Source organism: Nelusetta ayraudi, unplaced genomic scaffold, assembly GCF_046127955.1.
Source record: "Nelusetta ayraudi isolate G7.1 ecotype Tasmania unplaced genomic scaffold, CSIRO-AGI_Nayr_v1 ptg000011l, whole genome shotgun sequence".
Lineage (NCBI taxonomy): Eukaryota > Metazoa > Chordata > Actinopteri > Tetraodontiformes > Monacanthidae > Nelusetta > Nelusetta ayraudi.
Window position 1 is genome coordinate 19455762 of NW_027466061.1, and position 21473 is coordinate 19477234.

At 42.5% G+C, this 21473-nt stretch overlaps 1 protein-coding gene across 3 annotated transcripts; it reads left to right on the forward strand.

Annotated features, from left to right (window-relative positions):
* The first annotated feature begins 603 nt into the window (after window positions 1-603).
* On the forward strand, window positions 604-19473 carry atp6v1h (ATPase H+ transporting V1 subunit H). Of its 3 annotated transcripts, XM_076021729.1 has the most exons (13): window positions 604-723; window positions 1952-2051; window positions 2391-2480; window positions 2743-2856; window positions 4038-4142; window positions 5175-5228; window positions 6186-6283; window positions 7584-7776; window positions 10374-10552; window positions 11402-11527; window positions 12521-12622; window positions 13730-13843; window positions 19032-19473. In XM_076021729.1, exons 1-13 carry the CDS (start codon window positions 620-622, stop codon window positions 19099-19101), a joined length of 1449 nt encoding a protein of 482 aa, XP_075877844.1. In that variant the 5' UTR covers window positions 604-619; the 3' UTR covers window positions 19102-19473. The 3 variants fall into 3 exon arrangements, with proteins under 3 accessions (XP_075877844.1, XP_075877846.1, XP_075877845.1); XM_076021731.1 differs by lacking the exon at window positions 13730-13843; XM_076021730.1 differs by lacking the exon at window positions 5175-5228.
* Window positions 19474-21473: the final 2000 nt, after the last annotated feature.

Below are 21473 nucleotides of genomic sequence, written 5' to 3' on the forward strand. Positions count from 1 at the left end.
GAATAACAGTCTGCGTTGGCTTCGGTTAGCATCCTTACTAGCTCGTTGCTTCCAGCTGTCGTCGTTAGCAATAACGCCCACATACATCCTGCTAGAGTTCTAAATGCACGTTTTAACATTTACGTTTCAGCTCACGGTGTATGGCAGGTTGTGCGTAGATTGTCCTTTACGTTCCCTTTTAATATCGTGGATATGGAACGCTTACATTAAGTCGTGACATTGGTCTCAGCTAGCATGACCTGCTAGCAGCTTTGAGAAGCAGATCAACTCGTTAGGCTTGTAATTTCTTCATAAATAAATACCAGGTGATCACTTAAAGTGAGTGATTCGGCCTTCTATTAATAGAATTTGAGATATATATTGTTTTCCCCTTGACAAAATGTACGCCACCATTGTTTACTGGCATACATTGCCAGGTTATCTCTGACGTCTTTATAAAAACAACAACAAGCAACAAAAAATATAACATCAAATCCAGCTCTGACTTTAACGTGTTCTTCATCTTTCATGTTTGGAGGCAGCTGACATTCTTCTACTATAATAAATGAACGTGTTCTCGTACTTCTAAGGTTTGGTTTTAATAGACATATGTTTTCACATCAGATTCATATCAGACAGGATGGATATCCGCGGGGCTGTAGATGCTGCAGTGCCCACCAACATCATTGCTGCTAAGGCAGCAGAGGTGCGGGCCAATCTGGTGAATTGGCAGTCTTACCTGCAGTAAGTACACATTTCTTATTGAGAGGTGCCCTCTCCAAACTGTCTTCTCCAGGATTACCTTTTTTTTTTTCTTTTCTTGTAATATTTAAAACGTCAAACATTTTATTTTCTGTAACATTGTTAATGTTGAATGTCAGTTTCACTTCTCAGGGTTCCTGTCTAACTTTTAAACTGTTCAAAACTGTTAGTTCCTCATAAGATTATTCATTGTCTTGAGGGATACTTCCTCTTTATTGCTGCATTTTCTTTCCGAATAATGTTGTAGTACTAATCCAAGTAAGACTGGGCGATATGGCAAAAAAAAAAAAATCGCTGTATTTTTGTTGTTGTTTTTTTTCCACAAAAAATCAGATTCACGATGAAAATCAACTTATTTCCACCTTACTTAACATCGGTGCGCAGGGCCATGACTGTCACAGGCCAGTGGTAAAACATAACTTCACATAGTTTGAACTGCTTTGTTACCGATAGGCATTAGAAATAAGGTGAATGTTGAGATTTTATCCAAGTCTTTTAATTGAACATATTTTACCACAGCAATCAAAGTGCAGGATGGATGGCTTTTACAAAGGAATTAAATCAAAAAAGCTGAAAAGAACAAGCGATCCTGATTCATAGCCTACTCTACGCAAACTATGTAGCCATAACGCAGTGAATGGGTTGCGCAATGGTGTTGCCTGCAGCTACGTAGATTGCGGTTTTGAACTCTATGGAAACAAGCTTGAATTTGTGTCGAAAATAAAGTTACTTTCAGGAGAACTCAGAAAGACGTGACAAACCTATGGTCCATATCGATTGAAAACGGGACCCACCATTTCATTGTTAAATATGGGACAATTCTGTATTTTAAGGGACAGTTGCCAACTCTAATGAACACAATATCTCTTGCAATATAAATCGCGACTGCATATTACCGGGTACAGTTTAAAATGTTTCTAAGACGGTAGCTTGTTTTTTAGTGGTGGCGCTCGGACTGCTGCGGTCTTGTTCATTGCGTAGGGAGCAACACTTTCCCCACTCGGCAGCATGCCCCTGTTTGTGGTGCTGCAACAAGTTAGTTAGTACTGCTACACATTTTACTGCAGGACGTTAATGTAAAATGTGAAAAAAAACTCAAATTAATCGATAAAATCGATTTATCACCTAGTCCTAAATCCAAGACATTGACACTGCACACAAGTGACTCTCATGTTGTCTCAGTTTAACATTGTTCTGGTAAATTCTGCAGGAGTCAGATGATCTCTGCAGAGGACTGTGAATTTATCAAGAAGTTTGAGGTGGCCAACTCTGAGGAGAAACAAGCCATTCTGACTGCAGAAGGACATCAGGTAAACAGTCTCTTTCTCTTTCTCTAGTTGTTAACCCTAAACGCTGTTTCAGCAGTCCCAAAACACAGACAGCCTCCTGCACCTTTAAATGTATATGCAGTGAATAGCTGTGAGGGAAATAAAAAGGTTGTATATCCTGTTAAGCTTGTTCAGCTGTGGTTACTGAATGTCCTTTAACACTGGTCCACCACTGTCCAGGGGTCGTTCAGCCATTTCTTTCATTTCAGAGAAAAAAAAAACTTTCTCCCTTTCTTAGCAGACAGTTTTTTCAGTTGTCTAAAGACTTATGAGTATCATGTCTGAGCTTGTATTTGCCTCAATTTGTTTTTTTCCCCCCAGTGCGCAAAGACCTTCCTCAACCTGATGGCTCACATCTCCAAGGAGCAGACGGTCCAATACATCCTGACTCTGATCGATGACACTCTGCAGGTAGAGACAGAGAAATTCTCACTGTGGACAAATACACCATGCTTTCACTAGTAAACAGGCAAATTATGAAGGTGGTAGGAGCACAGTAAGACGTTTGCCAAACTCAGATTTTATCACTTCAGTTTCTCCAGAAAAGGTTTCAATAAGACTGTGTGTTTGTTGTATTCATAGTTGCAAATTGTCAAATCAAGACGCTTTTCTTTAAAAGCTTGATTGGTTGAATTGTATCTTTTTCAATCATGTAAAATTGCCTGTGTTTCAGGAGAACCATCAGCGTGTCAACATCTTCTTTGATTACGCCAAAAAGACAAAGAACACCGCCTGGTCCTACTTCCTGCCGATGTTGAACCGCCAGGACCCTTTCACTGTCCACATGGTGGGTTTAGACACAGTCACATTATCTGACATACTTACATTAAACCAGTGTTTCTCAAAGTGGGGGGGGGGGCGCAGAGTCACGTCTGGGAGGGAGACGGGGCGCCCGGGGGAACCAATGTTTCCACGGCGGAACAATTAACAAAAAGTGTTCAGTAGGTTGTAGCTAAGAAAAACGCTGCTCAGGTACACAGGATGGACAAATATTTGACAGGGACGAAAAGAAGAATTCAGGAGTCCGGCGGTGGTCAAGTGTGTTCTTTGTTGTTGGCCACTTTAGGCTGTAGAATCGTTCCGCAGCTACTCGCGGAACGATTCTGGTGGTCGTTCACCCCAGACTTAAAGCGGGGTGCACCTCCGTGGTCGGCTCGCGCCGCGCAGCGATCGTTTGGGGGCATGAAAGATTTTCTTCCTCCGAGGTGGGGCGTGACAGAGAAAGTTTGAGAACCACTGCCCTAATGCCATGCAAGTCTATGGGGTTAAAAGTCAACTTTGTCCTAGAGACATGGGACCACTTGCAGGTTCATCGCGATCCCGGCATGAAAATGTTTCTTCCTCCTAGGTGGGACGTGACAGAGAAAGTTTGAGAAGCACTGCATTAAACTAATAAAATGGGGAAAAAAACAGCAACAAGGTGTACTAGCTGTGCAGTTGAAAAAAAAACAACAACAAAAAAACTGCTGAACCGCTTTGACATTTATGCTACTTTATCATAACCATTTTGATTTAATTGATTAAGGATTCATTAAAACATTTTTGCTACTGCCATGAATTTTTCACAGATGCCATTTGGCTCCTAATCATAACAACACATCAATAATTCCTCACAGAGTAACCCCCTACCCACTTTTCCCCCCAATCCAGGCAATTAATGTCATGAGAAAAAGACTGACAACTTCTGACAGCTACTCAAACAGATCTTCTCAAGGAGGGAACTGAGTTAAAACCAAATTACTTCTCTTTCTTTTCCTTTCAATACTAGAAAAACGTGTTTCTATGGTTGTACATCTATTTAGTTATGTATCAGGCAGAGCCTCAGGCTGTAATTGTTAAACTATGAAACCACTGATGATTGCAGTTATTGTTCTTTATGATTGCTTGCATTATTGCCAGAAGCTGTTTTCGCTCAACAAATATATTCAGATGTAATTCAGATCTAAGACTCCCTTCCCCTTTTGACAGGCGGCAAGAATCATTGCCAAGCTGGCAGCCTGGGGTCGCGACCTGATGGAAGGAAGCGACCTAAATTACTACTTCAACTGGATCAAAAGCCAACTCAGTTCCCAGGTATGTTCATTTATGTGGGGCTGCAGTTGTGTTTTCATTATTCAAAATGCTCATTCTCTCAGTTTTGAAAGCAAGGCCCTGATTCAGTAATGAAGGCATCCCTCATTTATTGGTTTGGATTTGTTTTTTCTTTTCTCTGCTGCAACATATTCTACTCTGTCTTTTAGCTCGTAGCTAGTAAGACAGTTACCACTAGACAGTTACCACTAGACAGTTACCACTAGACAGTTGTAAATGCTCCAGAAGGAAAGGTTTTGTTTGTTTTTATGCTTCCTAAAATTTTAGATTGTGCTGAATTCATTAAAAAAAAAAAAAAAAAAAAAAAAAAACTTCAGCACTTACAGTATACTTATCAGTTGTATTTTGGAGCTAAAACCACTCACTTCTTTGGAGGTGGCTGTAAACAGAGGGGCTCCAGTTGGTTCTGAGATCAAAGGCAGAAATCTGAAAATGGGTCTAATATGGGACCTTTAAATGTCAGTATTTATGTTACCATTAGTTGTTTTTTTTGTTTTTTTTAATTAAGACCATTTCAAGTTCAAAAGTTTCCTTTCATCAATTCAGTCTGTGAGTTTGTGTGTGCACTTGGAGCTTGAGAGAATGAGCAGGCTGTTTTCAAACAGAGTTGCTGGAGACCTTGGTACGAGTTGCCTTGAGCCGTGCTCCAGGTGCTGCCTTTGTCTTGGCACATGTATGCGCCGCCGAGTGGGCCGATAAAACAGCTGAATATTGATCCCCAGTTCCTGTTGTGCCTTTGTATCGCTCGCCTCGTTCTTCTTTATTCATTTCTCATCTGAAAATGAAGGTATGAGCTGATGTTTTTGCACTCTTTGTTTGCAAGGTGTGTCTACAGTGTATAACCACTGCCTTCTTCCTCCTCAACAGCTACTTAATCTTTGATGATCCTCTGTCACTGATTTGAGATCAGCTTTACTGCAGTAGTCCTGAGCCGCTGTAGCTGAAAGAAGCTCTTTATAAACTGTGCACCTTTTTTTGCTGTTGTTGTTGTTGTCATTGTGTATCTCCCATTAGAACCTACATCGTACAGAAACAGGCTCAGGAACAGGAACTATTTCCCCCAGTGAAGTGAGTATGTGTGCAGTCGATCCTCCTCTTCAGTCACCCTGGATCTTCTCAAAAGGAAGACCAAACAAAAACAGTGGTCAGGGTCTTTGCAAGCTGGAGTCTGTGGGCTGTTTGTCAACTTTCACACTTTTTTCTCCTCCCTCTTTGCCTTTCATCCATTTCCGACTACTTTGTCAATTGCCACTGCGGCCTATTGGGGACGCGATTTGATCGGAGCAATTTCAGTGTACTCCCTACTGAAGACAGCATGGCGTTTTGTGTTGACACGCGTGAAAGATGCATGCGGGGAGCCACGTCTCCTTAATGCTGGAAGCGCATGACCAACAAGGCTTTTCCTGGTAGGCGACACAGGAAAACTGGGCAAACGTTTGCACGGCGGCGCCCCACCGTTGTCTGACCCATATTTTTTATCAAGCCCAGCGGAGACGGGCGCTCTGAATTCTATTTACATCTAAGTACTGAACATCACCTTTTCCTCTGCATTTTCAACCAGGTAACCTCCACTCCTCCTCTCTTCTGTCGTCTCTGCTGCCTGTTTGTTTGTCTTTCTGCTGGACTCCTGCGCTTTTCTTCAGCTTCTTTTTAATTAACAGATTAATGTGATCTATTTTCTCCTCTCAGCTTCCTCCCCGCCCGCCCTTACTCTCTAATCTCACGTTTCCATGACTCTGCTCAGGTGTGATGGGACTCTGCTACCGCTCTGTCTCGTACTGTTGGGTGTGTGATCCAGCATGTTGTTGCCAAACGGTCGACGTGCATGTGCGATGCCGCGGATTTGATCAGTGACGGTAGTGCAAGTGCTGGACTGGCCCTCCTCCACGTTTGCGCTCTGCTTGTAGACTGCTCCGTGTTTCAGAGCGGCACTAACTGTCCCTGGCACTGTAACGTTTGCCTTGTTCTCCGGCTCCACGGTTAAACGCTCCACAGTAAGTAAATGTTTGCGCCTGTCCTCTGCAGAGCTCTCAGTACGTCCAGTGTGTGGCCGGCTGCCTTCAGCTGATGTTGAGGGTCAACGAGTACAGATTTGCCTGGGTGGAGGCCGATGGAGTCAACTGGTGAGTTACCTCTGACCGGCTAAAAATCAGGGTCTGTTTTTTAAATTGCAAATTCAATTTGTACAGCTTCTTCTGTTAAAATCAGAAAAACAGAGCATGGACATTATTTGCATTCTATTTATCTTCCATAGTTATTCAGTTCCATGGAATTTGTCTAATCTTGCAAATTCAATTTCAAAAGTTAAAACTTATCAAACTCACTGACACAAGTGAGTTTTTAAATTCTGCATGTTGTTTTTTAATGCTATTGCACAGATACAATGTTGTTTTCTTGAATTTGAGTTTGACTGAGAGATATTTATATTTTTAAGGTTTTTCGTTTCCCACTGATAAGATTATGAAATCTGGCACTCGTGTGTGAAATTAAACTAAAAACAGTAATAAAAAATAGAGACAGGCCATCATTATCCAAAAACCCTGAGGAGAAGGCTGAGTAAGAACCCAGGCAGCCTCCTGTCAGACTGACTGCAGGTAAAGGTACCCAGCTTCTCGCCCCTAACAAGCCAATTACCGATGGAACAGAGCATGTACTCTACATGTAAGTGTCATCTCCAGAGAGACCTCATCTCTGTCCTAAATGAGGCAAATTAGCTTCACTTTGTAAAAGGCAGCTGGGAGTCCATTCAGTCCATCGGTACTGGCTCAAAGCTCTTTAAGTATTGACCTTTTGTGTGTTGCAAAAATGCTCTAGGAAATGAAATTGTAGTTCAAGATAAGATAATAATTTCTTAAAAAAAAAAAAAAAAAAAAGCAAGTGATTATTATGATATTTTCATTACTGTTTAAAGATTGTTCATTTGTATTTTTTAAGAAGCATTACAGAAAGAAATATGTGTAATTAGATACAGTACAATGGTACCATAAATTAGTGAAATTTAGATCTTTTTTTTTCTTGTCTGCAAAATCCCCTGTATTTTTCAGCTTTGCTCTTATAATGTAAGCACATCAGTTGAAAACCGGCCTCACGGTTCGTGTTTGAAGAGACAGTAATTCTCTACGTACTCCACATCTGGGCGCGCAGCAGCTTATTTCTGCAATTTCAATCACAGGTGGTCTTGCAGAAGTCATTTGTACTCTTCCGTCACCTGTTCAGCCTAGCTGGACATTTCAATAAGAGTCATCACCACGCATAATGAAAGAGGAAGACGTGGCCTCACGGCCTCTGCTGGTTACTAAGCAGGGGGTCGTGATTGTCACGAGCGTCGCTCTGTCTCATCATTTTTTGAATGTTTTGTGTGTGTGTGTGTGTGTGTGTGTGTGTGTGTGTGTGTGTGTGTGTGTGTGTGTGTGTCGTTCTTAGCATCACCGCAGTCCTGAGCAACAAGTGTGGCTTTCAGCTGCAGTACCAGATGATCTTCTGCGTGTGGCTGCTGGCCTTCAGTCCGCAGCTCTGTGAGCAGTTGAGGCGCTACAACGTGGTGCCGGCGCTCTCCGACATCCTGCAGGAGTCTGTCAAGGAGAAGGTCACTCGAATCATTCTGGCTGCCTTCAGGGTACGTGGGAAAAATTTAAAACATTACTTTGCTACGTCGAATTTGTTATCTTTTTATTCAATGTGTCACCAGTTTGACTCACAGTTCATGTGACTTTATATGTCTGGCTGAATCTCTGAAGCACCCTGAATATTTGCTGAGTTATCTTGTATATTGAGATTGAAATGCCATACTGTCCCCCACAATTGTTCCAAAATACAGGCAGATACTGCAATTTACTCCAAAAAGATATTTCCATGTCTTGGTTTAAAAATGCTCTGAAAAATGTTTTGCACAATAGTTGGTGAAATTAAATTGGTAGCTGGAGAGTTGACTGCTTTGAAACATTCACAGACAGCCAGCCACGTTTGACCTTTAGCCAGCTCACTCAGAGTCATGGTACTTTGAATTGTTTCGGGGCATTGACTTCACAGTTCAGAATGTATATAAAGAGCTTTGGTTAAGTAGCAGACATGAGGAGAATGTCCAGGCGCAGCGCATTCATAGGACTGTGCATGTATCTCGATGTGCCGCTTTTTCAAGATACACATACAGTCAAGAAGTGAAGGCGCAGCATTTTTTCATTATTTCTTTCCAATGTGTGCGTGACTCCGATACAAGCCACTGGAGTCCACCTCCTTGATTTTAAGGTTTTTGAAGAGTACAAAAACATAGGAAGTCAATTTATAACAATACAATAAACACAATTTCACAGTAATGTTGCCTTGCATCTCTCAAAACATCAGCTGGATTTTTCAAGGCATTGGTCAGGTTGCATGCTCCACCACCACTAAAGCAGGAGGAGACTCCGTTTATCATCTGGTAATGAAGAGAGAAGGAAGGTGAATCCAACATAGCATCAACAAAGATTAGCATGATTGGAGAAAAAACATTTATTTCTGAAAAGACACAAATGGAAGTCATTTCCTCCCTTATGTCAGCATCTGTCTAATGGAGAGAGAGCCTGAGCGCCTGGCAACCATTAGTGCACATCTTGTTTAGCACAAAACTGGATATTCTCCTGTAGGCCTTGAGCAAATATGGATTTTTAATGAAAAGCTTTCATGGTCTTCTGGCTCTTTTTTCCCTTTTCCCTCCCTCCAACAATTACCTTGCCTAGAGTGACTGCACAGTAAAAAGCTTTAATGCCATTTTCGCAACATAACATCACAGGCAAAATTGACTCTTTTCTGTTTTTTTTTTCCCTTTTGAAATGACTAAAACAAAGCTGTCGCTATGTGTGAAGCTTTTCCACCTCACCACGATAAACAGGAGTCTTCTTCCCAGGAGGAATAACTTCTCCTCCATCTTTTTTTGTTTGCCAATATGACTTTGAGACTCTCAGTAATGTTTACTCCCGTTCCCCCTAAAAGCTCATGTTTCACTCCCTCCGTGCGGGGCTGTCACATCAAGCGGCTGTGAGCACAGCCATCGAGGAACAGGGCCTTCTTTTGTTTTTAAATTGTTTGTAGAAGTTTGCGTTTGAGTGGCGCGGCGCAGCTAATTAAAAAGCAATTGTGCGCAGTGAAGGGAGACACTGAAACATGTTGACACCGTGTGGGTTTTCCCTGGGGTTCTTCATCTTGCTTCACGGTTCGGTGTTTTTGACATAAATAGAGCTGCAAAAAAAAGAAAAAACAGTCCCTCACCCAACAGCTGCCTACACTGATTCAAGATTCAGACCAACTTGCAATTGTAGATGGATGGATGGATGGATGAATGGATGGGAAAGAGGTATGTGACTGAATTTATGTGCTCCAGTTGGAGGTCCTGGAATATATAATTAAAGGATTCTTGGTTTCATTATATGTTCTGTTTTTACTTTTAAAGTTTCTATTTGATTTTCTAACATTTTCTTCTTTTTCTGCTGCCCTCAGCTGCCTGACAGTATCATTCATTACTCATTTTATAAGGCAAAACAATGTTTTGTTTCCATCATCTAATTTTCTAATTATCTTTTTTTATTGGTTTGCACACCAAAACCAAAAGCTGCATGTCCCTTTTTTTGTTTTGTTTTTATGCAACATAAAACAAGCCGTCCCCAATTGAAATCTAGCCAGACTAATTGATTTCTTGGTTTCTTAATCTGGTTGATTTGCAGCATTTTGACATCATTTGCATTGACCGACGATACAAAAGGAGTAATAATAGCAATAAATAATATGTGCACAAAATTCCAAATTTGTGTATGCTGAAGAAGATGTTAAATGTTGTTAGCCTTTATGTGTTTTGAATTTTGTTATTTAAGATAAGGATTTGACCAAAAAAATAGACCTATTATTTCAAGTAGTTTCCTCTGTTAATACTGTTGAATAAATGATGAATGAAGAAGCAGTTCAGTCAGCCACCGGGTTCCTGTCATCATCTCATTTTGCTGTTGTGTAAAATGGTCTTGACCATTGTTAGGGTTTACTGCAGCTGAGAAACTGTGTCTACTTGAGCATAGCTCACGTTTTGAGGTAATGATGACGGTGGTATTAATTGTGATAAGAAAGCAGTATTTGGAGCTGCTTTGATACATTTTATCCCAAAACAACAAGTTTCCAAAGCGTTGCCTTACATGTGCACTCTGTTTACGTAGTTATTCATGCATCTCTTGCTGTCTTCCCCTGCGACAGAATCTCCTGGAGAAGTCTGCGGAGAGGGAGACTCGCCAGGAGTACGCCCTGGCCATGATCCAGTGCAAGGTGCTGAAGCAGCTGGAGAACCTGGAGCAGCAGAAGTACGACGACGAGGACATCACGGAGGACATCAAGTTCCTGCTGGAGAGGCTGGGGGAGAGCGTGCAGGACCTCAGGTACCCACTCATCTTGGATCCTGCACAAGGACATAAATGTGGAGGGTCCTCTTAAGTCACCACAACTCTTGTTACCATGTCACGTTTCCATGGGGACCGCCATCAGGGGCGGACCTTCCTTAGACACTAAATTCTGCTACCACACGCAAGACTTTGGTGAAGTTGTATCCATCCAAAGTCAGTTGAAATAACATAAACTAGAATCATTTGCATATTTTTAGCTTCTGTGTCTGATGCGCCTTCGTCACTGCTTGTGGGCCTCTTGGAAACACGACATGTTAACAGAGCGCTGCCTCCCATTTAGGGTTAATTCCACTGTGATTTTAGCAAAGGTCAGCATGTCCAGTTGAGCTGATTTGAGTTGCACTCAACATTAATTCACTCCATTTGGAGTGAGTTTGTGCTATTTGCACGTGTTTGTTGCATATTCCCGCTGTATAAGCAGTTGCTTCTCTGGCTGCTGGGCGTGAGGCAGAGGAAGAGACTCACGTGCACTAACTTGCACGTGAGTCCAGTCCGGCTTTGTAAACAGGTTGATGGAAGCTACAAAATATCAATGGACAGAGACGGCATGTGATGTGACACTCTGCCCCAGAAGATATAATAACACCACTAGAGCTTTGCGTGACAATTTTTATTACCTTCTATAAAACATGATGAAAATCACTTATTGCCCCTTTAAGCAAAAAAACCCCAACCTCTTCATATTTCTATATGCTGCGTTGGTGTGCCTGGACATGGCTGCCTGGATGTCCTGCTCTATCCCCTCAGCTCTTACCTTCCCACCACTGTGGCCAGGCAGTGCTGAAGAGAAAGCAGCTTTCAATAGATGTCGTTTGTCATCCACAGTTCATTCGATGAGTACAGCTCGGAGCTCAAGTCCGGCCGCCTGGAGTGGAGCCCCGTGCACAAGTCGGAGAAGTTCTGGCGCGAGAACGCCGTCCGCCTTAACGAGAAGAATTACGAGCTCCTCAAGTAAGGCGAAGCGTTTCCTGCTGCCAGCCCCTTTCTGTCTCCGCCACTCGTTTTTTGCTTGTCTGTCCTCACCTGGCATTTAGGAAATGCTAAAAAGTGACTCTGAAAACCTCTCTCTCTCTCTCTCTCTCTCTCTCACTCCGTCCCTCTCTGTCTCTCTCTCTCACTCTCTCTCACTCTCTCTCTCTCCCTCTCACTCTCTCTCTCTCTCTCTCTCTCTCTCGCTCTCTCTCTCTCTGAAAAAAATGCATGTCCATGGCTTTTTAATTATTTTGAATAAGTAATATAGAGTTAAATTACTTTGAAGTGGCCTGTAAATTATTGATGTCTTATTAAATCTGGGTTCCGTGGAAGCCTTCAGTGACTTGGTCTTGAATTAATTGTCATATTCTCATCTGAATGAACTGAAATGAGAACTGTGTAAAATGTGAGGGTTAATACGTTCATTCTCGACTTCAGATTTGTCATGTCACTGGTGTCCTCTATACAAAACACTTCATTTCCCTCCGATATCCGAAATGATGAGTTGCTTCTCATTTTATTTGATTTTCGTTTTTGTGTGTGTCTGCGTGCATGAGTTCAATCTCTGGACTGGGATCACCGCAGGATAAAACATCAATTTTCTGTCTGCGTTGTCTCTCGTTCCATCAACACTGTTGATTGTGCTCACTGACATTCAGTGCAAAACCCTCATCTCTCCGTCTGGCTGCGTCTCATCACTGTTCTGGTCTCTCTCTGTCACCAGCTCTGCCTAAATTCCAATCCTTTATGTTCCTCCAAATCACCAACTTTTGTCCTCAACAACCTCATGTTTTTGCTAAAATTTTGAATTCTCTTAATCCCTTCTTATGCTATTCACACGTTAAAATAATGATTTAATTCAGCTTTTTTCCTGGTTTCTTCACACACATAACTTGGGGAGCAAACGGGGGCAAAAGATCCGCCCGGTGCCTCAGCAGACGACCTTCACCTTTTGTCTCGTGTTCCCAACAGGATCCTGACGAGGCTGTTGGAAGCGTGCGATGATCCGCAGGTCATCGCAGTGGCGGCTCACGACATTGGAGAGTACGTGCGACATTACCCACGTGGCAAGCGGTAAGGCATCCTTCTGCCGAACGTCAAGGCGATAAATGTCAAGTCTGAAAGCCACCGTGTGTTATTTTATGTCATCATAAAATGAAGGTACTTTGGTCCTCCTTCAGTTTCTTTTACATCTTTTAATTTCTCCTTTGTGAGTTTTTTTTTTTTTTTTTTTTTTTAAAACCACTCTGAGTGACTGACAATCACCCAATAAAGATGCCCCAGCAAGTAGGGAGCATTTATCTGAAAGTGCTGCACAATAAATATCTCTCAGTGACTTTGGGTGTGTGCGAGAAGGCTGACTATGCTGAAAATGAATCCAAAAACTTTGCAGTCATTAAAGTGTGTTCCGTGTATCCACATCAACACTGCTGCTGCAGTGTGTTGGCTTCTCCTTTGACTGTGTAAGAGTTCTGAAACGCTGGCAGATGCAAATCAGGCCTCTATAGAAAAAGTTTTTTTGATTGATTGCTGAACAGCAGTTATTATTCATCCATTCATTCATTCATTTTCTATACCCGCTTCTTCCCGAGCTCAAGGTCACGGGGGTCTGCTGGAGCCTAGCCCAGCTGTCATAGGGTGAAGGCAGGGTGACACCCTGGACAAGTGGCCAGTTCATCGCAGGGCCACATAGAGACAAACAAGCATTCACACTCACATGCGCACCTACGGACAATTTAGAGTGTTCAATTGACCTCACGTGCATGTTTTTGGAGTGTGGGAGGGGACCGTGCTAAAGCTCATGTGGTTCGTGTAGTGAGCGTGCAGACCAGCGGGGGCAGTAGAGGGGGTGCGTGGGTGGGCAGGCCGGCAATGGTGCTTCAGCACAATATGGAACAACTGCCCCGGCTGTGAGCGCTCCCTGAAACCCTGCCTGCTTGTTTAATTTACCATCTTCCCACCTTCAAATTGTAACCCCACGTAGATCAGCCCCAACATATCATCATCTTTTCCTGGTCATAATAATTTCCCACTGCCGGCGCGGGTATGATTTCCTTTTTTTTTTTTTAAAGCACGATGTTCCGCTGCTGCGGCCAGCGACTCAGAGAAAATTGCTTCCTGTTCCCTTGCGAGGAGAGAGGCCTGGTTGCCATGATCTGTGTTTTTTCCCTTACGTTCCAGTGTGATTGAGCAGCTGGGCGGAAAACAGCTGGTGATGAATCACATGCACCACGAGGACCAGCTAGTGCGTTACAACGCCCTGCTGGCCGTGCAGAAGCTGATGGTCCACAACTGGTATGAAGATCTTATTTATTTATTTATCTATTTATTTACTTATTTGTTGTTTGTTTGTTTGTTTGTTGTGACGTCACCGGATTTCAAAGGTCGTTTGTGTTGACAAGATGGTTTTCGAGACACAAGCTCGTCAAGTTTACAGGAATCTAGAAATCTGATCAACACAGTCTGCATAAGTTGAGATGAAGACACTAAAAACACATCAGCAGGCTAAACACTGTATCTGGAAATCGTCTTGATTTCTTTTTTCCACAACCTTTTATTGTGTACGTACATGTCAGTACATGTACACGTGTTAATATAAATAAAAACAAACTCTCAGTTTTTCTCCATTAGGTGTTTATATAAAATAACGTGTGAAGTCAATCAAACCCAATTTTTTTAGGAGGCATGGCAAGGTTTAAGCCACTGTTTTAGATCATTTCTGCCTGGTGACCGCATACTTCACACCTGCCACCCACTACGTGTTGAACTAACTGGTCAGACACAGAGACAGACAGTCTGCAGCTTCCCGTCTCAATGAAAGAAACAACAAAAACAAACACATCCAAATGTCCACGTCTACAACCGAGACAAGCGTCTCCCCTTTCAAAATGTTTTTCTGTGCACAGTGAGAAACAAGTTACATAAATGTATGTTCGCATGATCTGTGAAAAGCAACGACTAAAAGTGTTGTTTATTTCGTTTTTTTTTTTTTGTTTTGTTTTTTTTTGCTTCCGCTCCCTAACTCACACTGAGTACGAGACGATGGGCCCACTTTGCCAGACACCGTCAGTGTGTTTTCCCCGTCTAAGTGACCGTAATGATCCATGCACACTGCCTCCTCCCCAGAGTGTGACGGCGGCACAACTTTGTCATTACCCACTGCACAAAAGGATGTCATAACCTTTCAACAGCAGCGGCAAAAATAAAGACTCGCTCACATCATGACACCTATAATTTAAGGTCACCTTTAATGTCTTAATTTCCGGCAAGTTTCTTTTTCTCCTTTTTCTCTCCTCATCCCTCTCTGCAATAACAATCGCAGAGGCTGAAAAACAGCTTGGCGCAAAAGTATTGGATTGTGTTACCTACTGTCGCCCTCTTGAGAGAAAACAAACAAGAGGAGGGGGCGAGTGAAGTTTGGGGAAGGTAATGATGAATCAAGATGGTGAAAATGCAGCATGAAAAGCTTTGTTTCAAAAACGAGCAAAGCACAAATTGCACCCCCTTGTCAAACAAAGGCTGAGCTCCAAGCGAGTGCAAAGTTAGGCAGCTGCTGTATTCATTGTTATTAGTTCAGTTCAGGTTAGTTTAGTCAGCAGCTGCATTAGATTGAGCATCCATCTTTCCATCCATCAGTAAGTAGTCCATAAAAAAGGTATCCAAAATAAAAAATGTCTGAATGTAAATGTGCTTTATTTATACAACCCTTTACAACCACCCAATGATGAAACAAAGTGCTTTACAATCAACGATTAAATGGAAGCAATAAAAAAACAATAAGCAGAAACAATAACACTGTCATTAACAATAAAATCTTTGAAATAAAATTTAATAAAATTGTTGTCATGCTACTAGGTATTAAAAGCCATCTTAAGTAATAATAATAAAAAACAATAATAATAATGATCTCAGTTTAGATTAATAAAAAAAAAGTCCCAAGTCAGAGATGAGGCAAATTTCTGCATGGAGCTTCTAATCACTCCTAAAATGAAGTCAAAGCCAGTGGAGGGAGTTCAGAACAGGAGTGATGCGCTCTCGTCTGTGTGTTCGCTACAAACCGGGTAACAGCAGCATCATTTTGCACAAGAAAAACCAGTCGATCGGCTTTCAGCCTGGTTTTCTTTCCATCCTGCACTCTCCCATCCTCTCGCCATCCTCTGCAACTTTCTCTGCACAAGACCTCTCGCACCGCGTGTGCACGCCTCCCCCGTCCACTGCCTTCCCCGCCGCCGCACATTGTGCGTCTCCCAACGTCTGACAAGGCCTCTTCCACGCTCACCCACCAAGTGTCGATCTCGCAGCGTGCACACAACACCGCACCCCTCCGTCACCTTGGGCTCGTTGTCTTGCTTTTGTTTCCACGAAGGAGATCTTCTCATCTGCCCTCGCTGAAGGGGCCCCTTGCTGTCATGACAACAGCAGATGAATGTGCCGACTCACACAATCTTCTGCTTTTCCATCCCTCTAGCCTTTAGCTGCTATTCAGGGTGGGTGTGTGAGGGGGGGAGGGAAAAAGGTAGTGTTGGAAATGGGTGGTGAAATACTCGGCCTCTGTGACGGGTTCGTGTTGACAGCCGCTCTGTCCTTCAGCAGCCACATTGGTTTATATCTCCTTTTGCGTCATTAGATTTGGTTTTATACTAAAGAGCGGCTGTTATGCCTCCCAAAGTACCCAAATGCCTCGTAAAGATCAGCCTTTGCCCTTGTAAGAAAAAAAAAATCCTCAAAAGATTTGACGGCGTCAACCAGAGACTCCTTCCAACTCTCATTTCATCATTTCGAGCAAATGGCTGTTGTTCATTATCCAGAGGAAGTCGGCGCTCCCACGTTGTTAAATAGTTTTGCGTCATTCATTTTCCTTAAAACAACAACAACAAAACATCAGTTCAGGGGAAAAAATGCAACTGTAATCAGGTCAATGCCATTTCCCAACAAGGACCATAAACCATTGCTTTTGCACTCGTGGCCCAGTCCCTTTTCTCAATTTCGCCCAATGTCCCTTGTGCCTGCTACCCAGATTACAAATGGCGTTGCTTCAGGACATTGTTTCATCAGGTCGTTAGTGGTTTTCCAATGGCTTTTAATGTAAGCAGCCACAACAAGTCGCTGGCATTGGGATTCAGCATTACAGTTGGCCAGCACAGATCAGAGAATCTGACGCAGAGACATCAGGATGCTCTGACTAACTTTGTATGTATAAAGAGGAGCTCCATAGATCATTGGTGTGCCTTTTAACAGACTGTCAGTCTTTACCAACAGAGAAGGGGGTGAAAAGAACTTATGTTGGCAGCATTTGTGGCAATTGTCCCCGAAAAAGCCTTCATCTGCTGGGACGGTTAGCTTGTACATGTACAGAACAGAAGGCGAGGGCTAAATGCTAGTGCTGGGCTGACGTTGCATTGAGCAGCAGGGCATAATGATGACATGTTTTTGAAATATATAGGGCTCACTCTACTCTTATGAGATGGGTTATATCTGTTGGGTCTCTGATGACTAGCTAACTTTGGCAATCCACTCACTAAGAAACATGCTCGCTTTGACGAAACACTTGCATCAGGCACGTGCGTCATGTGACAAATTGTTTTATGTTCATGTAACATTCTTTCGCACTAGGCGTTGAGTCAGTCTGAGCTTGTTGTAAAAAGGTTGTACGAATCAAGTGCGTTTTGTAAGGCACCTCACACCTTCTCCTTTCCGAGAAATTCAGTCTTCCAGCTTGTTTGTAGAATATATTAAAAAAAAGAAAATTGAGTGAAACCAACCTCGTTACTTGCCGCCTTAAACAGATGACTTTGCTTTTAGCTATAAAGTTGTCCAAAAATATTGTGAACTCAAATTTTTCAACAAATTGTATCCATATTAGCAATGAAAGAGCCTGTTAGGTTTCTGTAAACATATGAACTCTTACTTTCTTTGTATGATGACAGCTTGTGTTGTTGTTGGCCTGATCTATGATTTTTATATTGCTGAAAGCTTAATATACTTTATGTATGTAGATATATTAATACAAGTGTATATTCAGTACCAAAAAAAAGTATTTCAGTTTTCCTACCCGTAAAACACTTCTTATTTTTATATAAGAACATATTTATTGTATACACACATTGCTCCCAGTTAGCTGCCATCCTGCACCACTATATTTCTAAGGAAGCCTGGTGTGGTCAATCCAGCTGCCTGGGATCGTGTTTCGTATTTAGGGTGAACGCTCACCTCCTCACATAAACCAATGAAGAAGAAGGTAGATGAGGTATCCAGGTTTTTGTGCGCATGCCGCCGTAGTTCACTGGCAAGCTTGGGAGAGGGAGGGTGAGCGATAAGCGCTGCAATCTAAAATCTGATCACTAGGCGGCATAACTTTACACACTGTACCTTTTAAGTACACATATTTGCTAATATAGCCTCCCATTCTGCTAAACCGGTTTTCATGAAACCCTTGTGACTCATCTCCGTGTGCCCACTATTGAAATTGTACAGCAGTTGCAGTTGCTGGTGACAACAGACAGCGCAGCTGTGGCTGCACGGCTCCAGCTCCACGGCCGCAACTCATCCGCCAGATTAAAGTCATCTGCATTTATTAACTCGCTCACAGCACTTAAAATCAGCATCCAGCAGCTCGATCCCGGCCAGCTAAAGGTTACCACGGAACACCACACGGAGCAGTGTGGAGGGCGCACCAATCAGAAAAATTTGGTGTTGTGTTAAATGAGGTTTAATTGTTTTAATTGAGAAGGTTTAAGAAGTCATGTTCCTTGATGTGGTCGCAGGAAAGCTGCTTTAGACATTTCCTTGGAATGGGAGCCAATGAAATGTTCATCATCTGTTGAATATTGAGCATCATAGAGTAATGATAGTGAGTTCTTTTGAAATAGCCAATTGTATGATTATTTAGCGTTATTTCTCAGTCATGTGTAAACCTGGAGATAGCAACAAAAAGAAAAAAGACGTGGACTCTCCGATGACTTTTTGCACTGCTGAATGTCATATCAAAGGCGTTGTCCTACAGTAAAGTGTGGTTGACACCATTGGGTCAGATTCTGCTGCCATTTTGCATTTTCTTATTCTTTTCAAGGTGTGTGATCTTTCTTCCAGCAGAAAGGTGACTGCCATTTTTACACATATATACACACACACACATATACATATATGTGTGTGTGTATATAATCTCACACACACACACACACACACACACCTACCTTTAGATGTGCATGAAAATGTTATCGCCAAGGATAAAACCCTGAGTGGAACTGTGACCTTTCAAAAAAATAAATGTCATTTCATTTTCCATCTTACGTCATATCTGGCAGAGGATACATGGAGAAATGAATCCCTACTCTGAGAGTAAGAGTCTGTCTGTGCGAACTCGTTTCAACAGCGACACCCCCGCCCACCCTCCCAACCCCCCGATATGTAAACCTTCTCCTCTGATCCAGCCTGTTTTCAGCTGTGTTGCAGTGTCTAATGTGGCTGTGCCTCTGGTCCACAGGGAGTACCTGGGACGGCAGCTCCAGTCCTCTGACCAGCAGCAAGCTCCAGCCGTGGCGGCCCGAAGCTGAGCTCCCCCCTCTGCATGTGTGTGTTTGTGTGCGTGTGTGCGTATCAGTGTGTGGATGTGTGTGTTTGTGTGTGTGCTATACACACACACAAACACACACACACACACACACGCAGGGTTTTTGTCGTTTCAGCAATCGGTTGTGTTGCGTGAAAAAAAAGAAAAATCCACTGTGTAGATGACGCGGTGCAGTTCCACTTCCTCACCTGCACCAGAGTCTTTTCATTTGTTGTGCTTGTGTCGTGCCCGCTCAGTGACGTGTGGTGTCAAATGAAACGCCCGTGTATGTGTAACTTCTTACATTGCGAGTTATTTAAGTCGTGACCTGTAAAACACTGTACGTATATGACAATAAAGATGATGATCTATGGTGTCCCTGCTTCGTGTCTGTTCCTTTTCCAGCCTTCAGCCACTCTGCCCAGTGCTGCTACTCATTCCATTAAAGGCCCAGTTTGTGTATAGACTGAATAGCATCTGTTGGTAAAAAAAAAAAAAAAAAAAAAAAGGTTTATTGCAAACTAATACATACTCTCCTCATTTGCAATGTGTAACCTTGGGCTGATGGCCATACTGTCGTATTAGTTGTGTTTAAAGCAGCTCTAGGTAACTTGAGCTTGCTACGGGTTTGCTACGACAATAACGTTGTAGCAAACGTTCAACACTTTTATTACTTCGTCTTTCATCGGGTTTACTTATTGAGTTCCATTCCGTCATTTTACAACCTTATGTATTTGTAATAGTCGTATGTAAGACTGCCTCTAAATAAACGTGTGACGTTGCCGTAAAGTGGTTCGTCCGGCGTGCCGGGTCGCGCTTGAAAGTTACGCAGTGCAGTTACAGCCAGCACAACCCCCCTCTCGCTGCCGAGGCGGCACCATTGATCCTATTAAAAGTTTATCTACCGCTTTACTGAGTTTGGAATCATAATTTTCTGGTCGAAAAGTTACATGGAGCTGCTTTAAATGACAAATTTGGACCTGACTGACCCACCCTGCAGTAAGCAGGTGGTTTAAGCATTGTTTTGCAAACTTTTTTTTTCCACATCAGAGAATCTGTAATCGGGACTCAAACTCCTGTTTTCTGATGGCCAGCTTGATCTCACAGCAGCTGTGCAGCAGCAGGTCATGTGAAAGGCTTCCACCTTTTTGTGAACAGTAACAATATATTAGTGAAATTTCAACTTAATTTCACGCCAAAAGATCATTTTAAATGTCACACACTGAGTGTTTAAAGGGGTCCTTTTTGACGTGTCATGCCAACCAAGAGAAAGGGGAAGTGGAAAAGAGGCAAAAGTGAGAGAAACACCTGTTTTGTATGGTTAGGGTTCGGGTCTATTAGTAGTAGTAGTAGTAGTAGTAGTATTGTTGAAAGTAGACAACCAAAATGAATTTATTACATCTGGAAATGGTTATTTTAGGTCCCCTTTAAATTCTCAGGTCACACCATATTTAGTGGACTTAAAGTAAATGTCCTCTGGTAATAACAGTGTCCATGTAGTAGATTTTGTTTATAACAATGTGTAAAGTGATACTTGGGTGAAAATGTGTCTTTTTAGTTATAGTTGTGCAAACAAGATGTTTTAGGCAATGCACACAAACACAATACACACCCTTGGACACACTGATTGTTGAATTGTTTTGTTGTTTTTTGCTTCAACCCACTGTTTCCAAGGTTGAATGAACAGAATAAATGAGTACACATGAAATATTACACAAACCATTTTCTTTTGAAGTAAACATAATTTACTGATGTGCTAAAGTGCGTTGACAAACCTGGGAGGACAAAGTCAAGATCTCTGTGTTGTCAGATGAGGCTGTGAAACTCAACCGCTTATAAAACATTTGCTTACCTGTGCCGTGTGAACAGCTCTGACCGCTGATTCTGTCTGCAGAACATTTTGCTGACATTTTCCAGCCATTTTGTCACCTGCCCACTCAGCTCTCTGCAACTTCTCCCAAAATTAAGGCTGTGCTTGTTCTGTCACAACTGACTCTAATTGTTCCCGCAGAAAGCAATTTGGTGACTAAGATAGTAGCCCAGGTTGATGGCGACGTCCCATCTGTATCTGAATTAAGACTTAAAGGTGTTTGACCTCTATTACGCTGACCTTGACTGGACTCTGATGCTGAGCTCTCAGCACACAGTTGACAGCTGCATGTGTAGCCACAGTTTATAATAGTCTGCGGAACAGATGGAACGATACCGACGCTCTTTGTTTTTATCTCATGCGTCCATCTGGCAAACAGCCCATAGACCATATTTGTAAAGAAGACTCATTCAGAAAAAGGTAGAGGGAAAAGGCTTAGCCAGAGAGTGACAGTGTAAAAGTTCCTACAGGCCTTCAGTTCATTTCATTAGCAATTCACCGATGCT